Below are 17225 nucleotides of genomic sequence, written 5' to 3' on the forward strand. Positions count from 1 at the left end.
GATGCCAGTGGTCCTGACTAAGCCGGTAAGCGGCAGTGCCACTCCCTGAGACTGGCAGGGAAAGATGCTCCCAAATGTATGTCCGGTTGGCAAAGTGCAGGGACAGCTGGACGTGGGCCTGTCGCCGAGGGGAGAGCCAGCCCCGTGCCAGGCCCGCCCAGTGGGCATTGGCCATGTGGACAGCACTGGGGGCACGGGTGACAACAGCCTGAGCAGTGGAAGGTGGCGTGGAAAGAGTGAGGGCCGAAAACTCTTTGAAAAACTTTGGCTGCACAGAGGGGTGTTTGTTTTTTCATGAGCCAAGTGACTCATGCAGTTGAAATGCTCCTAGGAAGCAGCAGAGGAGGGAGGCTGAAGCCAGAGGGGGCAGTGAAGGCTGCAGAGCAAGGCCGCGAGGAAACAGGCAGGGTCGGTGGGGCCCAAGCCCAGGACACCGCTGATCATGCAGGGAGGAGGGGAGGCTGGGCGTGGGTGGACGGAGGTCAGCAGGCTTCCTGCCAGGAGGCCGAGAGCCTTGGCTTTCACTGTGGAGGGCAAGAACGAGTCATCTGCCAGGGAGGAGAAAGAAGGAGCTGGGTAGCAGCTGGCAAAGGTTTTAAGCAGCTGTCCAAACAGGAGTAAGCTGAGAAGGGAAACACCATTGCTTTGGGGGTGGAAGGCCTTCACCCACCCCCCACCAGTGTACCTGGAGGTGGGCTAGCAGTTTAATGCCTGTGCGTCGGGCACGTGGACCTTTCTCCTTCGTTTTCAAATACTCAACTCTAGACAAGTTTATTGGTGATTTCACAGTATCCTTTCACAGGCTGACAGACAAATAGAAAACCGAATCTTACATCACGCACACATCCCCTTAGCAACCGCACGTGGTGGGTCAGACAGGACAGCCCCCGTTTCTCTTCTTCCATCCAAGCCTGTTAACCCGAGGCAGGACCAGTCTTGTCAGGTGTCATCGTAAGTCATCCTGTCGGCACAGACACCTCTGGGGATTCCAGGACCCTTCTGGCAGGTTCTTGAAACTGAAACCTTAGAGGAAGGTTTTCACGCAGGAACCAACCAAATGCAGCTAAAACACACACCTACACCCCTCTGTTATAGAAGAGTTCTGTTTCTTCTGTTGCCGACTGAATTTCCTTTTCAAGCTCACTGCACTGTATCTAAAAAACAAAGTTAAATTCTTAATATGCATATTCAGTTTTTTGCCTTAGAAGTTAAAATTTTTTTTCAGGAGTTTCCAGTGCTCTAGTGGTTAAGACATTAGGATTTGGAGCTTTCACTGCCAAGGGTCCCCGGGTTCAATCCCTGGTCGGGGAACCAAGATCCTGCAAGCCATGTAGTGTAGGGAAAAAAAAAAACAGTTCAGAAAGCATCTATTTCAGTCCAATCTTTTCAGTGATGTCTTAAAAAAAAAAAAAAAAAAAAAACCTGGAATTCACTGGCAGTTCAGTGGTTAGGACTCCATGTGGTCACTGCTGAGGGCCCAGGTTCAATCCCTGGTCAGGGAACTAAAATCCCACACACTGTGAGGCTTGCAGGATCTTAAGTTCCCTGATTAGGGGCTGAGCCTGGGCCCCTTGCATTGCAAGTTCAGAGTCCTAACTACTAGACCATCAGGAAAGTCCATTAAAAACTTTCTTATGGAAAATCTCAAATATAAACAAATGCTACAGCTCACACAATGTCTGAGGATGTACCCTGGGCAGGGCCCTAGCAGAACCTCTCAGCCCCGCACTCTATCTGCAAGCCACCCCAGTCAGGACAGGACCACCATTCAGCCACCTCATGCCCACACCTTGGATCAACAAGTTATTTTAAACATCCAACAAATGCCAAGACTTGCTTGATGGGGGTTGGAGGTCAGGGCGTGGTGATGGTGACAGCAACAAGCATTTCAGCCAAGAAATGCCGGAAATCAGTGTCTACTACATCAGTAATGTCCTTGCTATCAGCAACAAGCCTTTGCAGAGGTATTATGACCTCCATCTGTCTTTAATAGAAACTAAGCCTCAGAGAGTTTAAGCAGATTGACCAGGGTCATTGGATGAGCTGGGAATCTGAGTCCAGGCAGTCTGACTCATCACAGATTATAATATATCCTGCTCTATAGAGCAGCAGGGCCTCCCCAGGTGGCACTAGTGGTAAAGACTGCAAGTGGTAAAGAATCTATCTGCCAGTGCAAGGGACAGACTCAGGTTTGATCAGGGTCAGGAAGATCCCCTGGAGTAGGAAATGGCAACCCACTCCAGTATTCTTGCCTGGGAAATCCCATGGACAGAGAAGCCTGGTGGGCTACAGTCCATGGGGCTGCAGAGTGGGACACGACTGAGCACGCACAGAAGGGGTGTCACTAGCTGCATGTGAGCACTTAAACAGATTAAAAATTCAATCCCTCAGCCTCACTAGCTATGTTTCCAGTGCTCAACAGCCAGCTGTGATGAGGGACTACACATACCTGACAACACATTATAACGTTTCCATCGCTGCGGAAAGCCCTATGGGATGGAGCGTCACTGTAGTATCTTATGAAGCTTTAAACTATCTCAAAGTTGTTTTTTTTTAACGTCCCAGAAAAACACTTCAGATACACAGTTAAGAAAAACAGAATCCAAAACCGTGCAAGTCATCTGCAGGGTGGGATTATGCGTAAAGGATGTTATTTTGTTTTATTCTTCTGTAAACTTGGCCCGAGTTTTTTCAGAGAATGAGTTATCTCACTCTGATAATGAGGAGAAGAGACCTTTTTTGTTTTAGAGGAAGTTGAAGGGGGACACTTACCCGTCTGATCTGTGGGAAGATGCTGAAGGAAACTGGCACCATCAATCCCATGACGAGGATCGTACAAGAAAACTTCAGGGTCCACAGTGACCATGGATTCTGCAGGAAAAACTGGGTCCTGTAAGAAAAAGGTACCAGGGCTTTTAAATTTAACTAAAAAAGATTTTTTTAAAGATGGCTTACTTAAATTTTTATTTATTTTTTTGGCCTCACCACACGGCACGCAGGGTCTCAATTCCCCATCCAGGGATCAAACCCAGGCCACCTTCCATGGAAGCTTGGACTCAACCACTGGGTCACGAGGGATGTCCCCTCCAGGGCTTTTTTAGAGGCCCGCCCTGGGCTCAAACGGCAGTCAATTGTTTTGTGAGCAGCCGCACGCCTGGCCTCGGTTCCTAATCACCCCACAACAGGTGATACCAGCAGCTGCACAGATGGAGCAGTCACTACATGTCAGGCCTGGGTCAAGCACTTCACATGCATGTGCTTACCTGCTATCCCCCGACCCTATGAGGTCTATGTTATCATCATCTCCTTCACACCAACAAGAGGACGCAGCCACAGCTTCAAATTCTCAAAAGTGAGAGGTCAGAATCTAGGACCTGCGCCCTCCCCTGGACTGTGACGGTCTGACCCTGACCTCTGAGACTGTGGGAAGAAGGAGCAAGAAGCCCAGCCTGGGAAGCCAGAGATCTGGGGTCCTGGGGTCCGGCTGGGACTCAGCCACTGACAGACCCTGTGCTCTCAGGTAAGTCGCCTTTCCCTTCTGAGCCCTGAGATTTTTCAGAGGCAAAAATGAAAGGGTTGAATCAGAAGGGCCACCGCGGCCACTCTACCTGGGATATTGTCATGGGTGTGGGACGAGGTCCCTTCCAGGCACCCCCAAGGCCCACCAGGAAATGAGGACCACCTCTCCCCACCAGGCAGGTGGTACCACTGCGCAGGCCTTGGAGGATGAACCTCTAGATCCCAGCTTTTCCAGAATCCCCCACGCTGAGGTCAGCCAGAGAGGAGCAGGGGGACCCAACCCTGGAGAAGTCCCCACACCCACCCAGCTGGATCGACCATGGGAAGTAAGAGTTGGACAGAACACTGCTGCTTCCTGAAATGCACTCCTTGTGTGGTCCAAGCAGACACTTCCTAGCTCAGCAGCCCAGACAGAGCAGGCTGGGCCAGCACCAGGCAGGTGACCCCTCCTGGACCAACAGGATCCTTTCCCAGGAGTTTGTGAACTGTGTGGAAGACACTCCCTACCCTCAACCCCCCAAGGTTTGCTGTGTTTTTCTCTCTCATCAAGACACTGTGAGGACTTCCCTAGTGGTCTAGTGATTAAGGGGCTTCCCAGGTGGCGCTAGTGCTAAAGAACCCGCCTGCCAATATAGGTTAGACATAAGAGACACGGGTTCAGTCCTTGAGTTGGAAAGATCCCCTAGTGGAGGGCATGGCAACCCACTCCAGTACTACACCTTCCAATGCACCCGGTGTGGGTTTGATCCCTGGTTGGGGAATTAAGGTCCCATATGCTGTGGGGTACGGCCAAAAATTAAAAAAAAAAAGACAAGACACTGCAAGGATACCAGCTGGGAGGTGGCCACAGTCACGTGTCAACGTAAAGAAGCCACTGTACAGACGGAAAGGAGGAAGACAACAGCCACAAAGGAGAAGAGAGGACTGTCCTACACAAGAGTTCTGATCAGCTGCCACAGGCCACCCCCCCGCCCTGTTCCTGGTATCTAAACCAACGCCTCTCCTGCCCTAAGCTGCTTCCTGCAAGTGGGGCCTCTCATACCAGCTGACCCCAGGCTCTCCTCCTAACAGGCCATGTCAGGGATTTCCCTGGTTGTCCAGTGGTTAAGATGCAGTGCTCCTAATACAGGGGGCCAGGGTTTGATCTGTGGTTGAGGAATTAGATCCACAAGCCACAACCAAAAGCTCCTGCATGCCACAAGTAAGAGCTGGCACGGCCAAATGAATAAATATTAAAATAAACAAATAAAGGAATGGCAGTCAACTGGTTCTGGGCCACTTAAGCTAATTTAACACATGCTTGGAACGAAGAGGGGAAAGAGACTTGAGCAACATCCGTAGCACATGAGAGCTGGGAAAGTAAAGTGAAAAAGTGAGTGTTAGCCACTCAGTCATGTCTGACTCTCTGTGACCCCATGGACTGTAGCCTGCCAGGCTCTTCTGTTCCTGGAATTCTCCAGGCAAGAATACTGGGGTGAGTTGCCAGGCCCCGCGAATCCTCCAAACTCATCTTTCTATCAACAGAAATGAGCAATCGAGCCTCAGAAGGTGGAGGGACACGCCCAAGGAGTAACTGAGGACAGAGCCTAGGGGAGAGTCCAGGTTTGTTGGAATGTGCACATCAGGATTTCCACACCTGCCCTAAATCAATCCTACCATCTTAATGGTGATGAAGACTGTTTAGAAGGAAGATTCCTAAAGGACCTTCTTCCCATCCTGCTCATCAGATTCAGTGTTTGACAAATTTTATACAGTTTTGATGGTCAACATGTTTATTCCTTCCTGGGGATATAAGCATACCTCTTACCTTTTAAAAAAGTATGCAAAGACTTCAGGAATAAACGCAGAGGTCCCAAACAGCACAACTCTGGATGTTGCTGTATCTTTAACGGCCTAGTGGAAATGAAAAGAAAGCAGCTTAGCACATGGAGTAGGCCGAGTTCCAGGGATCTTGCAAGTCATGACAGAGACTGGCAAACTGCCATTCTCCCCTCTCTGCACGTGCAAAGAGCTGGAAGCAGCGCTTGACCTGCACACGTACAGAAAATGCCTGGAGTTGGTGCCTGGAGTGACCGGAGATGAGAGTAACCTCTCCCTGACTCCACAATGGTCTCCATCACTCCCACCAACCACCCCAAATAAAACATTAATTACAAGCAGAAGCAGCTGACAGACTAATCCTTACTTAGAACCAAATGGCAGTCCCTTTGCTAGAAAAGCTTGATTTACCACTGAGGACATCGCCACATTTTTCTTTCAGTCCAGGATTCTGCCACCCACCTTCTTCTCCTAAACCGCCCCCAGTTAATCCCACTCCTTCCAGTAGGGGAAGCCCAGCTCCCAGTGCAATGGCATGGCATCATGTCCGCATGTAACATGCATGAGTCTGCCTGCATGCGCCCGTCTTTTGCTTGTGTGATGAACAGTGTGTTATAAAATTTTATTTTGCATAAACATATATGTATAGTCTATACCGTGTTGCCATCTTTTCTATAATATAAGTTACTCTCTATATTGAACCTTTAAACATATCACTGACAGTACGGGTTGTACGCACAAAAATCACGTGTACTCAAGGGCAATATCGGAGATGTTCAAGGGAAATTTTGACTATAGATGACACTTGCGTTGGAACGTCAGAACCCAGCCTCTGGATAAGACACAACTCTACACGCTGAGTGCAAGAGAGACAGGCACTCTGCCCACCCTGCCCTCCCCTGAAATCTGTTCTGTGCACTTGCGGCTTCCTGTGACTCCGTGGCTACAGCCCATTGTCCAGGCTTCTCTGCTGTGGCCCACACGCCTGTTTTCTGCCTAGGACACTAATGCTTGGCTCATCTGATCCCCTGCAGGAATGCCCTTCCCCCACGGGACAGAGGGCTGCAAGGAGGGTGTGGCTTTTAAAAATAACCTTTCAGGAATACAAGATAAAGTCTCTGGAAGAAGAAAAGAGTGGTAGCTGAGCCTGGAGCGTTTCGGCATCAGCAGGACAAGGCCGGCCTCTCTCCATTTGTCTTGTGTGGAAGGTAAGACATTCCAAACCAGACACCGGTCATGAGACACTGCGAGATGCGTGGCGGCCTGCAACTGAGTAGCCGACACGGCCAGGCAAAGGAAAACAGCGTGGACTAGGCTCCTGAAATCTAATCAGAGGTGCTCTATTACAATCAGATATTGCTGGTTACGCAGTTTCTGAAATTTTAGCTGAAGAAAAGAAATCTTCCGGTGACAGGGAAGTGACGAAAGAATGATCACGCTTACGCACGGTCACAGACACTTTATTCTTAAGAGAAAGATCAACTTTTTTTTTTTAAGATCACCAAACCTTTCTTTCACCCTAAATTGGCCGTGTTGCAAACAAGGAAGCTCCTCTCAGTAAGATGGGCTAGATAACTGGGTAGCTAGCAGGGCCCGAGGCTCCCTCCCAGCCCCTGGAGAGAAGCGATGCTGACCAGTGAGGGGTGGGTCTCCAGAGCCCAGCACAGCACCCGAGAGGCGGGAGGTGCTGCAGAACAACCTGGGGATTAAACATTCACTCTCGTGTTTCTCACCGTGCTCTGCAGTTAAAATTCAGTTGAAGAAAAACGCCAACACACATCCACACACACAGTTGTATGTATACAAGCGGTCAGAGCGGCATCAAGGGCAACAGCCAAAAATTGGACACAATCCAAATATCCATTGCCTGGGGAGCAGACAAGCAAAACGTGGTACAGTGGAAGACTACTCGGCAATAAAAAGCCACGCACTACCAGTGCGTTAAAAGATGAATGAACCTCAAAAGTCAAAGAGGCCAGACACAAAAATACTGTGATTCACTTGTATGAAACTTCTAGAAAAGGCAAAACAATGAAGACATAAAGCAGATCAGTGTTTCCCTGGGGCTGCGGGTGGGAGAGGGAGTGACTGAAACAGAATTCTGTTTCACCCGACAGAATTTTCAGGGGGGGTGAAAATGTTCTAAAATTGGACTGGGATGAGACTTCCCTGGTGGTCCAAGGGCTAAGACTGTGCTCCCAGTCTTGGTCAATCCCTGGTCAGGGAACTAGATCCCACAAGTTGCAACTAAGAGTTTCCGCATGCCGCAACTAAGACCCAACACAGTCAAATAATAAAAACTTAATAATAAAATAAATCTCGATATATATATTTTTGGGTTCTCTGGTAGCTCAGCTAGTAAAGAATCCGACTGCAATGCAGGAGATCCCAGTTCGATTCCTGGGTGTGAAGATCCGCTGGAGAAGGTGGCGCTAGTGGTAAAGAACCCGCCTGCTAAGGCAGGAGACAGAAGAGACGTGGGTTCAATCCCTGGTTTGGGAAGAGCCTCTGGAAGAGGAGGGTGTGGCAACCGACTCCAGTATTCCTGCCTGGAGAATCCCACAGACAGAGGAGTCTGGTGGGCTACAGTCCATAGGGTTCCAAAAAAGTCGGACATGAATGAAGCGACTTGGCACAGCACACCCTTAATGTATTTATATAGATGACTGAAAAATAGATGGTCAGATATTCTATTGGTTCTGTTTCTCTGGAGAACCCAGATACTGCATCACCTTTTAAACATCAGAGTGCAAATGTGAACTCTCTCTGAGCACCATGAGAAAAGACAGATAAGAAAAGGCTGAAGGGAGATGTGAATTTGTTACCAGCTGTCAGACTGACAATTAAATTCTTTGCCCCAAAGGCAAGCAGCTTGCAGCTTCTTGGCGTGCATCCCCTACCTTTGTCCCAGCTTTTCTGGAATAACCTATGACATTGCCTTCTTTGTCCATGACCTCAATACCACGCATGGGCTCCAAACTTCGGGAGGCAATCACGTTCATCCCACTGAGCTGAGCTGTGGACGTAAAGAAGGAAAGAGGGATGAGTGTGGGTCCAGTGAAGGGACATGTTTTCAAGGGTCACGCCTCTTTCTCTGATGGGTGTGCTTTGCCGATCCATGGGTGGTCACCTGACACATACAAAGTCAGCTCTCTCCTGGGCTGTGGAGTAGGGGTCAGAACTGCTGGCCTCTCGGTCTTAGATCCTGACTACAACCCAGCCCCAGGTCCCAACACCCTTGATGGGATTCCCAGAAAAACCCCAGGGCCTTTGAAATGTGCCTGCCTTATTTGCTGAAGCTGGCTTGACCCAGTTTCTATCTATAACATAATTTCCCAGATTTTACCACTGACCTAATTCTGCCAACTCTTCAAGCTGCTTTGATTTCCAAGCCCAAATGCTGAGGGTGAATTACTGAACTTGCAGGCTGGCAAATTTAAAACAGTTGGTTACTACCTCTGTCCCTCCCTTGGAGTCAGACTACTGGTTTGAAATCCCCAAGACTACTACTTCCTCCCTGGGTAACCCTAGAAAATCTCCCTAACCACCCCTTGCCTCAGTCTCCTCATCTGTAAGTGGGGATAATATTACCTGCCTCTAAGTTGTTGTCAAGATTCAGTGAAATAATATATGTACAATCTTTAGAAAGAGATGGAGACATAGAGAACGGACGTGCGGACACAGAGAGGGATGGGGAGAGGGGGACGAGCTGGGAGATTGGGATTGACATGTATACATTTCCATGTGTAAAACAGAGAGCTAGTGGGAAGCTGCTCTTTAGCACAAGAGCTTAGCTCAGTGCTCTGTGATGACCTGGAGGGGTGAGATGGGGGCAGTGGGAAGGAGGTTCAAGATGGAGGGTAAACGTGTACACACACACACACACACACACACACATATAGTGATTCACTTCGCTGTACAGCAGAAACAAACATTGTAAAGCAATTATATTCCAAGAAAAAACTTTAAAAAATATTAATTGGAGTATATTTGTTAAAATAATAAATATATATTTATTTATATAAATATAAATAAATAAAATAATTTGTATTTCCAGGTTTGTGTTCATCCTTTGACAACTAAAGGGGTACCTACCGAGAAAGCATCATTTCTCAAACCAAAGACCCCATCTGGACCTGGGGGCACCAGCAAGCTGTAGATGGTGGCTCTCACCAACTGCAGTGAGGCCCAGGGACTGGGGTATCCCTGAAGATGGAGGCAGGCTCCTGCTTACCGAGAATGATGATGGGAATGACGTTTCTGCTCAGAACGCTATTCATTGAAAGCTTTACTTGGAGCAAACGAGGGAATAACTAGAAAACGAGAGACGAATCATCATTGCATGGGACCAGCAGAGAGCTAGTGTCAACCTAGTTCCTGTTACAGGGCAGGACCCTGCAAGTGTCTCCACACATTTCTTGTTTTAATTCCTGCAACACTGAAGTGCTCTCCCTGATCATCAGAGGAACGCTTAGAGATTTAGGCTACAGAACGTGTCCAGAGTCAGTAAGATGTTAAGGATTTGACCCAAGAGGTGAACCCAGGCTCACCAGACTCTGAAGTCTACATTTTCAGTCATTACAGTGTCCTGACATTGAAAGCAACACATAATTTGTATAACATGTATACAAACATGCCATTATTCCTTTTTTTGGTGGCATAGTGCTGCATATGGGATCTTAGTTCCCTGACCTAAGGGAACTACACCCCCTGCAGTGGAAGTTCAGAGTCTTAACCACTGGACCACCAGTCAAGTCCCCTGAATTAAGTTTTTTAAGAAAGATAACAGTACTGAGTCCATGCCTAGAAACTTAGAAAAAAAAAAAATCACATAATTTTGGGGTTATAGGATTACAGGTAACTTTGATTTTCTTCATGTCTTAATCATACTTTCTAAATTCAGTTAGAACATAAAATTTTGATTCTGAGGAGTAAAAGATTTGACACATTTTAAAAATACATACGCCCAAAAAAGTGGAAGACACAATCACTCCTGCACCTAGTAATAAGCTCTCATGTGCACGACGATCCTAGGCAAAAACAAAAGTTCATATTTAGCAAATGCCACAGTTTTACCCAGGAAAGATAATTCTAACAAACACACAAAATCGCCAAAAGAAACACTGGGAAACTGCATGCCCTCTGGGCCTCGTGATACTCACATAACTTGCATTCCCATTGACGATGTTGAAGACTGTACTGTAGGTGTAGAAGGAGGCCTACAGGAAGACAGAGGCTAACATGTCACATTCTGGTTTCAAGTTCAACAAAATTCAATAATTCTGAAATAGAAAGAATTGCTACCTGAGGTAAAATCATGGACTTCAGACTTTTCACTGGCAGCATTGACAGAAACAGCTGTAAAGAAAGTAAAGCAGATACAGACTACTATATATAAAATAAACAAGGACCTACTGTGTAGTACAGGGAACTATACCCAAGATCTTGTAATAACCCCAATGGAAAAGAATCTGAGAAAGAATACATATAAAATGAATCACTCTGCGGTAAACCTGAAACACTGTAAATGAAGTATACTTCAATTAAAGAAAATAAAGCAGAGCTGAGAGCGTCTTGGGTGGGAGGGAAGGCTTGTGGCACACAGAACCTCCCCAGGGAGATGTAGAACTGAGTCCCCAAGAGCAGAGGCAAGAAGCGGAAGATGTGGATGCCCGGGCTAGTGGCCCGTGGACAGGTGGTGTTGGATGGGCCCCCATGGGCAGTGAGAGCCCAGGGGTGCCTCACACTGGTCCCCGTCTCCAGACATGCAATCAAGCAGGGCGGCTGAGAAGCACCATTTTAATTTATTTTAAATTAAACTTGCAGGGGGCAGAGCCAAGGTGGACAGCTTCACTTCGGGTGATTCCGGGTCCCAGGGGAGGGCCTGCCTGATTGGCAGGGAGGGGGCTTGGGGAGAGGAGGTGACAGCCAGTGACATGGGCCTGTGCCATGGAGTATGTCCTAACTCATCAACCTCCTCCTTAGCGCTTGGCCCATGGTAGGTATTCAAAGAAAGGGTTACCTTGTGACATTGTGTATCCTCAACAGGCCCTGGTGCCCGGGGGGATAAGTAGGGGTGGGGTGTGGACAAGGGTCAGAGGTCCTAACCATTTATCAGGCAGTCACGGGACAGGGGCCCAGAGCTTAGGAGATGGATGGACGTCCTCCTGACCCGTTGGCTTCTTAGTGGTGAATGGCAGCTTACTCACCGTGGGTGCCGTGAAAGGCAGGAGAGCTGGCGAGAAAGACAAGAGGGTCAGTGACGGCAGAGAGGGTGGAAAACCGCCCACCCTGAAGCCTCTTCTCAGGCACGGGAGTCAAAGGATATTTTTTACGCACTTTTCACTCTAATAAAAATAATAACTACATGCATAGGGCAAAACTTAAAACCAGCACAGCAGAGGAAGACCTGACCAGGCTTTCTCTCATTGAGGGTAAGTGGTCACTTGTTGCAAATCTTTGTTCATCCTTCTAGGTGAATTCAATACATCTGTAACACTGTGACTTATAATAAGACATATGTATTTGCTCTTCATCCCTATCTCTGGCCCAGAGAGTCTAAAACCCTTGAAATTTCCTAAGTGAGAAGGGCAATAAAGGTAAAAGGAGTGTCTCTTATTCTTTTCTTTAAAATTTATTTGGCTGCACCAGGTCTTAGCTGTGGCACGCAAGATCTAGTTCCCTGGTTGAGGATCGAACCTGGGCCTCCTGCGTTGAGAGCATGGAGTCTTAGCCACTGGACCACCCAGGAAGTCCCAAGTGCCTCTCATTCTTCAAAGCAAGCCCCTTTCAACCACACCTGAGATAATGTCAATACGGTGACTTTGGGAAAGCACCGAAGGATGGAGCTGGTTGCCAGGGGAACCAACCACATGGCTTGGAGGGAGGCAAGGTTTTCTAAAGGTTACAAACCACTTGTGAAAATTAGAATCAACTCACCTGCAGGTCGAAAAGGACCAGGGATTAGCCTGCTATTGTCAGGATGCACTGTGGACTTCAGAAGGGTAAACACAAAGGTGAGTGTGATGTTTGGTTATGTTATTTTAGGCTAAAAATTAGGATGGGGCTGAAACTTACAAGACTTCTCTTCCAAGCTTCTTGTATCTAAAAAGAGAAAGACCAAGCAATAGTTTTTAAAGGTGGCCCGGCGGCCAAAATAGCTCCTCTCCAGTTTCATTTGTGGTACCACCTTTGCTCCACCTTTCAGGGAGTGAAGGGTGAACTGTTTTCTACCACAGGGGCAGAAAAGATCAAAACAAGTGAATCAAATGAACAAGAAGCAAAAAGAAGAGCCACACGAAAATGACCGAAACATTACAAAGGCCCCCAAGTTTGTGACCTTGGAGAGGCCAACATCTAACTTGCCCCTTGGGGGAGTCCTTGAATGCCGCCAGCCTCTCCCGGCTCAGAGCAGAGCAGGCTGTGTGCAAACCACGCTATTAGCCAAGTCACTGTAAGAGAGCCAGGTGTGAGTTCAGAGGCCCCAACAAGTTCTTAGAAAAACCAAGTTAAACATGCGAGCTTTCCGCAGGCTGCCTCAAGGGATTGATGTTTGTGGGCTCTGGAAAGCCCCACTCGCTGCAAGGTAGATAACAAACACTGGGCTTAAGTCTTTGGGCAGGGGCTGTAACCCCACCCTGTAACACTGCTTCTAATAGGGAGCAGATTCTGACTTCAGAGGCCTGCCAGAATTCTGGAATTTGCCACGGGGCTCAGGAGTCAGCTACAGAGAATAGATACTGCAACTGCCAATCTCTGTTGCACAAGAAGAACCCTATGCTGTTTTCCCTTAATACTAGTTCTTAACAGTAGTAACTCATATTCATCTGGCTTACAAGAAGTAATCCTAACTATATTTTAAAAGCTAACCCAACTGAGCAGTGTTTACGATGCCAAAATACCACCTGATTTCAGACCATGCAGTTAGAATCACCTTTAGGCACCCAAGCCCAGCTTTGAGCCAGGCACACCTGGGAACAAGAAACATACCCTTTTGTCCTCCAAGTCACCTCTGGATGCATCTTCATTTGTTAACAAGAGTTGCCTCGATTTTTCTATTTTTTCCTACAATTAGATATAAAGAAATCAAGCAATGATCTCAACTTCAGATTTATCCACAGATTTAAGAATCACATGCTTACTAACACCTGATTTTAATTTTTTTTTTTTTTTTACTTCTCCAAGAGGCTTGCAGGATCTTAATTCTTGACCAGGGATTGAACCCACACTCTCAGTATTCCACTGCATGAATATACCATTTTATATTTCTCTATTTCCCTACTGATGTGCATTCAGCTTGTTTCCTGTTTTTCTCTATTATAAACAAAACGACAGGAAACATTTATTTGAGCACAAAGATGGGAGTGTCCCTGTGGATCTGGCTGTAAGCGTCATTGCTGGTCTCTCACGAAGGGTTTCTCTTCCTCTTCATCCCTCAGCCACACCTGGTTCAAACTCTCATCTTTCACTTAGATAATTGAGTCATCCCCTGAACTGATCATAGTCTGGGTCCCTCTGGTTACTCATCAGATGGCTAAGTAAAAATCCCTCTTGTCTGAATGACACACAAGGACCTTCCAGAACTGTCTGGTTCGCCTCAGTTAAAAGACCCAGTAACTGGGTGACCTGGCCCCTGCCCCCCTCCCCTTTGCTCACAGTCCTGTCTTCCTGACAGTTCCTCCCTGGCCCACCCTCCCTCCCTCCCAGCCTTCTTTAAATAACCTCCCCCAATTCCCTGCTACACCTTGCCCTTGGAGCCTGGAGTCAAGGTCTGTGGCTAGCTTTGCTTCTCTGTCCTCCATCACCAGGGAGGTTTGTTTTGATTCCCTTTGAAACCACCAGCACCAGGCCCAGGGTTTGGTTGGTTGGTGTTGTTTAGTCGCTAAGTCGTGTCCAACTCTTTTGTGGCCCCAGGGACTGCAGCCTGCCAGCCTCCTCTGTCCATGGGATTTCCTAGGCAAGAATACTGGAGTGGGTTGCCACTTACTTCTCCAGGGGATCTTCCAAACCCAGGAATCGAACCTGTGTCTCCTGCATTGCAGGCGGATTGTCTACCACTGAGTCACTCACCTGGGAAGCCAGGATTTGGTACTACCTGTTAAATGGATTGCTCTTATGTAGCAACCTTTCAATCTCAAGTTCATTCACAAGAAATAAAAACATGATAATATACATGGATTCTGCTATTTCAACTGCTTTGAAAAGAGACACACAGCCTTCACTTTTCAGAATAAAATGTGAAATTCACTATTTTTGAAAACAAGAAAATACTTACAATTGAAAGGACCAAATTCGTAGGATCCAACAAGTCTGTCCACTGAAGAACTCTTTGAATAAAAGACTTGAGAGGGGCAGAAGCACCAGAGAGGTTAATGGCAGCAGAAAAACAAAAACAGGTAATAATAACAGTTAACAATATTTTTAGAACCTCATAGGGCCTTCTCCTTGCAGCATCTCCTAGAATCCTCACAACATCCCCATCCTACAGGTGAAGACACTGAAGCTTCCAAGAGCTCATGAATGTACTCAAGGAAGCCCAACCAGGAAATGACCAATGGCCTGTGCTCTTCACCTCCAATTGCTATTGAGGGTTACAAGCCCAGACTCTGGGGTCAAATGGACCTATGTTCACACCCCATATATCACCTAGAAGCACTGCCTAGATTCCTAGAAAGGAATCTGTTTCTTCACACCCCTTGGGTGATTATAAGGCTTGCATGCATGCTCAGTCATGTCGTTAAAACCCTAAGGACTGCAGTGCGCCAGGCTCCTCTGTCCAAGGGATTCTCCAGACAAGACTACTGGAGTGAGTTGCCATTCCCTTATCCAGGGGATCTTCCTGATGCAGGGATGGAATCGGAGTCTTCTGCACTGCAGCAGATTCTCTACCAGAGTCACCTGCGAAGACCGGTTATAAGGCTTAACTCCAGTCATAAAGAACTGGACACTCAAGTGAAGGCTCAATACAGGCAGTTTGGTTCACATGTGGAGAAAGAAGGCCTCGTTTGCTCCCTAAAACCCCCCAAATTTGTAGTGATTCCCGCTTAGAGGCCTGGCTCTGTTAGGACAACTTGAGTTCCCTGTCCTTGACTTTCCCACCTAAGAGAACCGAGATAGGCTCTGCTCTAGGTCAAGGCGGAAAGAGAACACTCTAGAAACGTGCTGTCCAATTAACCACATGTGGCCAGGCCAATTCCAGATGTGCTGTATGTGGAAACCATACATAAAGACTTCCTACAGAAAAGGATGCAAGAAATCTCATAATTTTTTATACCAATTACATGTTGAAATGTTAATATTTTGTTTCTACTGCGCTAAATGCAATATATTATTAAAATTAAAATATGAAAAGTCATATATTTTTAATGTGACTACTAGAAAATTTGGAATTACCCACGTGGCGCCATCTTATTTCTATTGGACAGCGCCTCCCAGCCACTGCCTGGAGGCGGGGCTTCCCGCAGCCCTGAATCTCACGGTCGGGCGGCTGAGCCTACAGACTCCTGGGGAGGACCTCTTTTGTGCCTCTCCAGCCTGGTGCTCAGCAACAGCCTAGGCAGCAGAAGCAGACCCCTGAGGGGTGCGGAGTGACTCCTGGTTCCTGCGATCTGCAGGGTGACACTGTGTTACCGACCCTCCCTAGCCAAGCCTGCGGCAGAGGCGACGCACGCTGACAGCCGTGGCCGTCGGCATCCTGCAAGCCTCGCTTTTCTTTCGTTCCCTCCCGGGGTCTGAGACCGGAAGGTGGGTGCTGCGACCACGTGGCCTGCCCAAGGTCACGGCGGCCAGCGGCAACTCCAGGCCGCGCGGCCCGCGCCCTCCCCGCCCCCAGCCGCGCCGGGCCCGGGCCGTACTTGGCGTTCGGTGATCCAGAAGCGCACGTTGGGCTCCATGCGGGCGGCGGCGCCGAGGCACCCTGGGAGCCGCCCGGCCCTCCGCGCTTCTTCCTTCTCTTCCGGGCTCCTCTTCCTGGGACCTTAAGAGCTGCCTGGAAAAGCCGCGGCGGCCGGGCCTGGCGGGGAGGAGGAGCCGGGCGGCGAGCCCCGCCCCGGGCACGCGCGCGTCCCCTGCCCCGGCTCCCTGGCCCGCGCGCCCTCGGCTCCTCCTTTCCGCGTGCGCTCTGTTCCCTCTGTTCCAGCTCCCGGGGTCCCGCGCGCCTGCTGTTGCTGGGAGCCCACCTCCCCCATAGGCCAGGTCTTCCCAACCTTGTTCCTCACTTTCGGGTAGGCTGGCCGCCTCCGGGCCTAGCCGGGTCGCCTATGTAAACCCCATATCACGGGACCTACAGTGGAGATCCGATCAGGGGCGCCTGGCGCCTTCCGCAGCCTCACCCTGCAGTCCTGCAGCGTCTGACTTCCTCTAGCACAGGCTTTGTACCCTCGGAAATCTCTCTGATTGCACCTGAAGTCCAGCGCACACGGGATGGGGGATAGGACGTGCTACGTAATTTGTGCGGCCCAGTGGAATCTCTTTTTTGAATTTTCAAAAGTCGACTTGAGAGCATTAAACCAAGCCCCGGGGCCCTTCTAGGTTCCCCAGCCCTGCCTCCCAGGCAGTGTCTGCCCAAGGGTTTTCCCCTGCGCTGGGGCAAACCCAGTTTCCTCTGCTGTACACGAGAGAGGGTAGAGACCACTTGCAGAGGAAAATGTGCCTTCCTTCGGCCTCCACCCACTTCCCCAGCACTGGGGTGTGTGAGGGTTATGTGTGTTTGTGGAAGGCTGAATGTTGAGGGTCTTCAAGGGGCTCCCGAGGAGTCCCAGGTTAGGGACCTGGTGCCATGGAATACTTGTTTGTGGCCATGGTCGTCAGTATCTTCAAGTCTACTTTCTCATCTGTAAAATGACAATAATTGTACCTATTGTGTTTTTGTTGTGGGTCCAATGAGATAA

General features: G+C 48.6%; 1 protein-coding gene across 1 annotated transcript; it reads right to left on the reverse strand.

Moving 5' to 3' along the window:
• Positions 1 to 504: 504 nt before the first annotated feature.
• On the reverse strand, positions 505 to 16359 carry SFXN4 (sideroflexin 4). The gene is made up of 14 exons (XM_065923423.1): positions 16191 to 16359; positions 14612 to 14677; positions 13327 to 13401; positions 12415 to 12441; positions 12277 to 12331; positions 11547 to 11572; positions 10642 to 10695; positions 10500 to 10556; positions 10302 to 10367; positions 9572 to 9650; positions 8238 to 8353; positions 5327 to 5412; positions 2773 to 2890; positions 505 to 1154 (listed from the first exon to the last, which is right to left on the reverse strand). Exons 1-14 carry the CDS (start codon positions 16227 to 16229, stop codon positions 1077 to 1079), a joined length of 942 nt encoding a protein of 313 aa, XP_065779495.1. The 5' UTR covers positions 16230 to 16359; the 3' UTR covers positions 505 to 1076.
• Positions 16360 to 17225: the final 866 nt, after the last annotated feature.

Source organism: Muntiacus reevesi, chromosome 2 (assembly GCF_963930625.1).
Source record: "Muntiacus reevesi chromosome 2, mMunRee1.1, whole genome shotgun sequence".
Lineage (NCBI taxonomy): Eukaryota > Metazoa > Chordata > Mammalia > Artiodactyla > Cervidae > Muntiacus > Muntiacus reevesi.

What these genes read in the sequence shown, in the direction of transcription:
- SFXN4 (XM_065923423.1), bottom strand. Translation starts at nt 16,229, where the DNA reads ATGGAGCCCAACGTGCGCTTCTGGATCACCGAACGCCAA. An exon ending in TCTGGATCACCGAACGCCAA is followed by an intron (nt 14,678 to 16,190) that starts GTACGGCCCGGG and finishes GCCCCTCTCAAG; the next exon opens with TCTTTTATTCAAAGAGTTCT. An exon ending in CATTCCCATCATCATTCTCG is followed by an intron (nt 8,354 to 9,571) that starts GTAAGCAGGAGC and finishes TTACGTCCACAG; the next exon opens with CTCAGCTCAGTGGGATGAAC.